The 8,749-nt window shown below is 38.5% G+C and overlaps 1 protein-coding gene across 1 annotated transcript; it reads right to left on the reverse strand.

Annotated features, from left to right (window-relative positions):
• Window positions 1-6,804: 6,804 nt before the first annotated feature.
• On the reverse strand, window positions 6,805-7,591 carry LOC131676257 (uncharacterized). The gene is made up of 2 exons (XM_058955380.1): window positions 7,447-7,591; window positions 6,805-7,247 (listed from the first exon to the last, which is right to left on the reverse strand). The coding sequence occupies exons 1-2, from the start codon at window positions 7,478-7,480 to the stop codon at window positions 6,961-6,963; spliced, it is 321 nt and encodes a 106-aa protein (XP_058811363.1). The 5' UTR covers window positions 7,481-7,591; the 3' UTR covers window positions 6,805-6,960.
• Window positions 7,592-8,749: the final 1,158 nt, after the last annotated feature.

The raw sequence follows: 8,749 nt of genomic DNA on the forward strand, positions 1-8,749 counted from the left end.
AAGCCGTTCGGACGAACCAGTTTGCCAACTCAAGCGCAATACTGTCAGAGCAGAGAGTTGCATCTAACACCTGTTCCCTGCCATATTGGGCAAATGTTAGAAGCAATCGCTATCCTCTATCGAGTATATGCAGATTTATATTGCTTAAATATTCCATCAATTTAGTGCTTCTCAAAATACTACCAGAGGGGCCCCAATTCTATGGTGGGTATTTGTATCACTGCCGATTATGAACAAAAACCCATTTCTGCCACAGTATGAAACAATCCCTATGAAATCATCCTGCATCCTTTCAAAATCATTTGAATTTGCCAGACAATATATTTATTTCCTGTATCACGAGTTGTGCGGTCCGCTATAAGACATACGCTATTCGCAAGTATACAAGTTCAAGTGGATTTGTCATGCCATTTTTGTCGAAAGCTACGAAGACGGAGTTAAGTACGTTCTAAGTTAAATACACACCTAGAAAAAATAGTGTAAATTTACGTCTCCTGACCCTGACATATACGAGCATTAAAAATGACTTAGTTTTACGTTTGATTTTAATTTTACATGACGTTTAATTTCGTAAATCATGTAATTTTACTCCACATACAGCGTTTATTCTGAATGGTAGGAAGTGTAATTTTATGTCATTGCGCATGTAAAGTATATGTTTCATGTAAAATTAAACGGAACACGATAATGTTCTGTCATTTGGTAAATTACGGTTTGTTGTATTGTGTCATGTTTGCAATTACGTCAACGATAAAATTCAGATTTTTTTGGAGTGTACGTTTCTAAAACCAAAACAATGGAAGCTTTTCGTTCCTGTACAAGGCGGGATGGATTCATAGTTGCTGTACGTAAATGTTGAAGATTAAAGTGCGCTACCCTAACCTAACCTAATAGGCTGTTATCAACCTCCTAGTCTTCTTTAAAGTTGGGATCCAGGCACTTTCACACACTTCCTTCGATGCCTTTCTTAAAGCGACCTGCTCTTCTGAGATTGCTTTCTGATTGAATAGCACCTCCACATTACAGCTGATCAAAATATATTGACTTTGATTACCTCCTACTGCAGTAGGCGTTGAAATGACGCTGACTAGACTGTCACACCGTCAATATTATATACAGCCAGTCCAGTTGAAAAGCAAGAACTTAATATCTTTATAAAGTACACTGCTTGAGGTTCTGCTTAGGAAAAGTAAGCTCGCGTAAGGGAGTTTTTGACGTAGAACTACGTCCCTGTAAGGAAAAGTGGTTAGATTTCGACCACTTATAATTCAGCCATTTTACGATAAATTTTCGAAATTTTTGCGCGTGTCGCTCAGAAATTCTTCCAAGAAATGATTCCAATAAATAAGACCACAGATTTTTCAACATTATGGAATTAAAAATTAGAATAGAACACTTCCATTTTTTCTTTTTTTATTTCGACTAGATGAAGTCACATTTTCTTTTTTACATTTTAACGACATTCAATTAGCTAGAGATTACTGGGTAGGAAAATTTATGAAAATTTAGAGCCATAGTATTCAAGTGAGAGCAAGGATGTGATGTATACGAATCGGAAAACTAGAAGTGGCAGGGTCATTAGAACAGGCTTAATACCTTACGGGCTTAACTTTTGTCTTCTGTTGATGGGGGTCGAGCTTAGGCAGTATAACTGCGAATCACCACTAAGTCCACTAACATGCCTCCTGGTAAAGACACTTCCATACAGAAAGTTGAGTCAGTGAAAATTGATGTGCCCGATTCGTATTTTCGTTTTCCTCAAGAAAGAGTTTTTATTCCGTTCATGTCATTTTGGTAATTTTACTATTTCTTAGCAATGATGCAAAGATAGTTCGGTATCATCCCTAATCTAGGTAAATCAGCCAGTTACCGATTCCATATTTCAAATCTGACGAGCAAATTCGCAGTTTGGTGAGAACACGGATCTTGAAGCTGTAGGAAAACTGTAGTAAGTGGCAGCGATAGGGTTACCACCTCTAGCAAATCTTTAACCCGGAGACCTGAAGGTAGACTTTAAGGGAAACATTAGTATACGCTGGAATCAGACAGAAACGCGAATCTAAGCGTTATCTCAACATTTTAATTGCTTTTTATTACCTGATGAGTTAGAAAGAGACAAGTATGCACTCTTCCATTCCTTTTTCCATTCGCCAGGGAATCAAAACCGCTCTGCAGTGCTATTCACATTATTTATGCTGTAAATTTTTCGCATTTATTAACAATTTTGCCGATTTAATTTGGTGTAGAATTTCACTTCCACGACTAACAGCAAAGCATACAAAAGCACCAGCCATTCTCGCTGGGGAAGATAAACCAAACGAGCATTGCCCTCCTATATAGCTAACAGGAAAATGAGAAAGGCAGTATATCAGGATTGCGATGTCTTCCAGGACTCTTTGCAGGGAACAAAGAATCCGGTTTTTCGTCGCCACAGTCGCTAGGGAGATTCCAACAAAGGAGCAAAGCTCACCTCCCTAGCCAATATCTAAGAACCGCTGAAGGAGCGCCCCATGGGAAGAACTCGTTTGGCGAATGGTAGTGTCTAAGTGTACCGAAAACTCAAATCGAGTGCCCCAATTATTGCCCTACCGTTCAAGTCAATGTATTGAATAAAGATTTTGGGATCACCATTTCCCTTTCTAGTGCCTTATTATTACAAATTTTCTAGAGCCTTATTATTACAAATTTTCGAATGATTAAATATCGACAGGATAGCACTATTTGTGTGATATAACTTGGAAAACTGCGTCCAATGATTCAGTATATAATGCACTCTCAAAAATCCACTTCGTATGCCACAAGGAAGTGTCGTAGGTTCTATTTTCTTCGTAATGTACATCAATAACATGAGTGGGTACTTATGACCCAAATTTATTTGTTGCTTTTCTGTTAATTGACGCTACGGATATAGAGGAGGCCGCGTCTCACAACTGGGTAGAAAAAGTGACCCACAACCAGGAATGGTGACAGTTTGCCAATGACCTCATATTTTTATTTCCCTCATTATTTTACAAAAAAGTTCATTGCACAATAAACTATTCCTTTAACACTTAGTTTATACGCCACCTTTCAATGATTTAACGGGAGAGAAAAAATCAAGCGCCTTCGGCTGATTTTTCAACAAAAAAAGCGATGTTTTTGGTTTGGAGTGTACTCACAAACTAACTTATGTAAAGATGTATGGCTTTGCAAAGTTTGATAGCATTATCAAAACGAACTGGTGGTGGTCCACAACCAGAGATAACCCCTACATATTTCCAATTTTTTAGTCGCACAGGTTATGATATCCTTCAATCGGATATCACCTAAACACTAAACTGCCCAGAAATACATATATTGATGGATCGTTAAACAGCAGAAGTTATTTCGTGCTGGTATACTGGATGTGGCTTGATCCGACCGGTTCCTGCTGCCGATACCACGTCAATAAAGCACGTACGGAAAATGTTTCAGACAATTTCCTCTATGCCGTACCACCCGTGCATTGTCAACTAAAGGGGCCGGTCGAATAGTGCGGACCAGTTATGGCGCAGATCGTTATTTATAGTAGTCGATAAATTTTACAAAATTACTACGAATATTTTCAATCTGAACTGAAAATTTCGCGCACTGAATTGTTTTTCAAAAGTATCCTCCACTTTTTCGCAAAATAAATAGGTTCGTGGGAATCGACTACTAATCTACGCCTGGTTACAAGAAGTCAAAAGTTTACTAACTTCTACTAACAAAGCCGTATTGATTTGCAATCTTCGACAAACTTGCAGGCTTCCTAATAATCACTTTCACCCCCTGCCTATTGATGCGAGCAGTGTTGCCACAAGTACATATTTTCAGAATTGTATTCGCACAAATTATGTACGATACAGATTTTAGTGGAAAAGAATCGACTGGTAAAGATTTTTGGCAAGCTTAAATTTTTAAATCGGTGTCAATTAAGAATCATAAAAAAAATCCAAGAAGTGTAGAGAGGTCGATAGACAGTAGAAATTATTTCGAGCTAGTATGTTGGTAATGGCCGGTTCCTGCACACTTAAAAATATTTACATTTTGAACGATGCACATAGAGAGTGCATCATAATTCATTTGAATTTACATTTAAGAATATGTAAATCTAGAGAAAATTTAGAATAGGACGTAAGTAACAATGAGGTATTCTCTTTGGGGCCTTTTTCTTCTAGTCATTACTCGGTCGTATCAACATGTAGTACTCAACTCTTTGCATAATATTCTAGTAATAAACATCGCCTTTCGATATGTATTGGTAAATTAGTAAAAAGTGTTCTAGTGACGTCGCACAGTGGCCGGAGGCTGGCCAAAACCTCAAAAATTTATTTTTGAAATATTGATATTTTATATTTTTCCTAAATTTCTCATGTGTTGAATGATGTACATTCGAAATTTTATGATCATTGGATAAGAACACGATTTTTAACACGAGTTTAAACGTACCAAAGTCCGGATTTTTTTAATGATTTTCATTTCCGAAACCACCATTGCTCTGTTCACTTCAAATGCATGTTGCTCTTTTGATTTTGGTTCGATTTTAGCACAACTAGTTTCATTGTGTAGAGGAACTAAAGAACTTGGTTAGTGAGTAAAATACATTTGGTAAATTTGCTTGGAACTATGACTTTTTAGTTTAAATATGTTTAAGGTGGTCAGATCAAAAATACTTTGTTCACTAATGTATTCTGTACAAATTTCGGAATCATTTCGGAACGGTCACATAGTATACATTCTATGTGAAATTACCTCTACTTTTCGAATATCATGGTCTCGTTCTGCGCCTAGGTGCGCAAAAAGGTTTAAGGAGATTTTGAAGCTTTGTTGCTGATATGGAGACACATGGTGTTTTGTGTAAAATAGTTAGACAATCTACAGTAAACCAACACGTTCAACAATGGTTTTTAAGTAGTGTTCTTCATTTTTTTTATGATATTGTTGACATTGGTGAACAGTAACGGAAAATCTATCATGAAAACGGGATCATAGTTATAAGAAAGGTTCAATGACACTGTATGGAAAAATGCATTTAATATTTTACGACTTTTGACATCAAAAATGAGCACAGCACCTCAAAATTAGCTTAAATTGAGATTTTCAGCCAAATTAGGTAACATTTGAGGTTTTGTCCGACTTTTACCTGAAGAGCCGCCACTGTGCGTCGTAATAATCGAAAGAGAAAGTAAACAAAGAGAGACTCTCAATGTTACCTACGTCCTATTCTAAATTTTCTCTACAAATATATGCGTCGTTCGCAATTCTCCAGCTTTTTCAGCCAAGTTTAATATCAAAAAAGACAAAATACTTTATTTTACATGTCAAAACAAGTAAAATTCTATTATTAGACAGAAAAATTCGTCACATAAGTTGTTTACGTCGAATGATAGACAATAAATTACGGGTCAACCATTAACAGTAGGCATCCCGCTGTGTCTGCAGCTCCATACACCACTGTTATGGATCGTATAATGAGAAATAGATGAAGGATTATAGGCGCAAATATGTTTTCTATCAGCCGGAATAGCGAAAAAATGGCATTAAAGATAGGGTAAACTATAAAGGTCCAATGTTGTTTCCTTGTGGCACTCCCGAAAGGTTGGTAAGGCTAACTGCTCAATCGGCAAAAAATGTTCGACGCAGCCGTGATTCGTGACATCACTAAAACATGCCGAAGGCTCCCGAGTTCGAAAAGAAGTTTGAGAGAGCTTTGACAGTATTTTTCCTTCTCCAAAGAACACTTCCGATGTGAAGAGGAAAGATACAGCAAGAGAGAAAACGTCAAATAAAGCGACGAAGGAAACACCCACAAAACTATCACTAAATTTGCATTTTCAGTGGAATTTTCCACCGCTACCGTGGACAAAAAATCTGTTGACCAAAAAGATCACTTAACTATTCTGTTTCGAATCCAATCAATCAACTATCTTCGACATACCTTTCAAACGGTATGTAGAACTTAGCATTAAAATGATCGAACCGGATTTTATGGGCAAAAACCAAACCCGACCCACAACCGGGGACATTGGACTACATCAAAATAGTCAATGGAAGATTAACCGTTTCGCTCCTGATATACTGAAATTCGACTTTTCTCTATAACGATCTCTCTATCAAATTTAGGAGCCCTCAATGTACCAGTGTCCAGAGGCTGATGGTCCTAGGACTGTCCGTTATCCGATCATAGGCGGCTCCTGCCGGGTGGTGAAGGGAAGGTGGGGCACACCTTCTTGGCAAAATATATCTGCTGCAAGATTTGGAAAAGGAAATTTCGAAGAATTTGGCCAATCATAAACATAAATTATGTACCTCAAGGAAGCCACTAAGGACTACTCGTATCTATTGCATTTATCAATGATACCGATAGCTATATTGTACTAAATAAATACCTTGACACTTCAAAATGGTTTGCCAAAACAAATATTAACGAAAGGGTTGTATACACACACTTTTGACTGAATCACTTTCTGATTGAGAAGGAAGTCGTCAGTGATTATGGGATGAGATCCTCATCACTGTCAGCACCATTTAAAAATGGCTGGCAAAATTTGGCGCTTTTGATTAGACAAATTCATATGGGGCAACATATTGTGATTTGTTAGAACAAAATCAATTCTGATTATTTTATATGCCAGGTGACCTGTCTGTCGACAGCTTTAATGATGCAGTAAATGACAACTAAACTGATGAACGAAACGAAAACCATCACACATTCGATGTAGTACTTAGAACGAGCATCCACAAAATATAAGATTCACACCTAACTTATACGAGTCATCGCAGTGAGTAGTGGAAGCTGAATCACACTCCGCTCAACTAGGATTTATTTTGGCATGTAGTGTTCTGACCATGATCGTAAATCAGTCCCATAATGATAGGAAATCCCATAGAAAACGGGACAAATATGCGATCATGGGCAGTGTAGAGATACCCAAAAAATGAGTGTAAGATACTGAAATATTATGGTGCTTGTGTTGTATCTGGTATTACTGTTGTTGTTGTTGTTGCTGCTTCCGGTGTTGTTATTGCATCCGTTGATGTCGGTGCACCGGTAACGGTTGTCGTATCCGCCGGCACTACCGTGGTGGTTCCCGGAGTCACCGAGGTAGCAGTCCAAAGTCGACTTTCACACTCGCCGAGAGCGTTCGCGTTACTATTGTTCTCACTGGCCAGGGCAATCGTAGCGATAACGAAGGCAAACAGCGCCACACTCAGAAACGTGAGCAGCTTGTTGTTCACGATGACATCTGGAAGCGAGGGTTGTCACGTTAGTTGAGATGATCGCAAAAAAAAACAAACCAAAAGGAGTGAATCAGTCGCTGAAGGGGAACCGACGATTCAGTGGATGGTTGGAATCGCGCACAGAAATCACGTGATTTTCCTCTTCAGTCACTAATTAATTTGAATTTATTTAGTTTGAGTTCTTGCTGGGAACTTCCACAGTACCTCCAACACCGCGTAGAACGTCTTTGAAGGTCATTTCGGAAGCTATTCGAACAAACTATTTGGCTAGCTACGGTTCCACAAACCGAACGTACTGTTGTCCTAAATAACACTACTACTCCGTCTGTTTATTGGATTTCACTATCGAAAATCGTCGTTTGCGTGATAAGACCATTCGCCAGTCTATTCAGGGTTGAAGTTGGGAATTTTACCTGCAATATTAAACAACACGATATTACATCGATACACCCGTGGACACGTAATCGATAGACCCCGTACACCTCATTGAAATACTCAATGAAGCACCTATTGCAGCGAATGTCACAGTCATCGCCGCCACCACGCGTTTACCTGTGTTATCTCGCTTATCAGCTGGTCGTTATCAACGAGGGAAATGTGTACGACCAAGAACGACTGTTCGCATAACTCAAATATCTGAGTGCTTGTTTTTCTTTCTAAAACTTTCTAATCCGGGTCAAATCTGGATGTTGGATTTTTTTGCTAATCCAGGAAACTGGTACAATTTTATTCCGTTGATCGACCGAGTTTTTTTAAACCTCTCACATTCCTCCTATTTACGACCGCAACTACAGATAGCTTTTCACATCATCAGTTTTTTTTTGGAAAATTAATCATCGAACATAGGATTCCACTCGCTCGGTATATCGCTCCGAACCGGATCAGGAAGCAATTTCAACAGGTTGACGAGCTGTGATTATTCAGTCACTCACGCTCTGATAATAAAAAGTCCTCTCAACCATGTTGCTCCAATAGGTACCCGTTTCCGTTGCGATGGCTTTTTCCCCTGCTATGACTACTAGATTTCCGGATCCAATAAAATGCATCCACAATTCGTTAATTGGACCCTGTTTGACATTTAGGCGACCGGCTGAAGCTACAAGGCAATTTCGCTTGAATTTCAGAACTCAGTACATGACTGCGCGTCTTTTTTATCTGGCTATTGAAAGGTATCTGAAATTCGGAATCTACTGACAAATTGGGTTTGACAATCGGAATAAAATAAAACACAGGAGAAGCATGTTTTCCGATCCAATTGAGGCGATAATTGCTATTTTGTGATTGGTGAGTTCTACGTGACCGTAGGAAAAAAAACACGCAGATGCTTACTACGAGCGTGATTCAAACCGGTTGTTGAAACGCGCTGCCAAATGGGTATAATGGTATCGTGAAGGGAAGTTTTCTCTCTAACAATAGAGAACAAATGAACAGAAATTTTAAATTGACCGAATCGAAGTGAATCACGATACACTCCCTCATCTTACCTACAATTTATTGCACGATATGC

Source organism: Topomyia yanbarensis, chromosome 1, assembly GCF_030247195.1.
Source record: "Topomyia yanbarensis strain Yona2022 chromosome 1, ASM3024719v1, whole genome shotgun sequence".
In the NCBI taxonomy this organism is placed as follows: domain Eukaryota; kingdom Metazoa; phylum Arthropoda; class Insecta; order Diptera; family Culicidae; genus Topomyia; species Topomyia yanbarensis.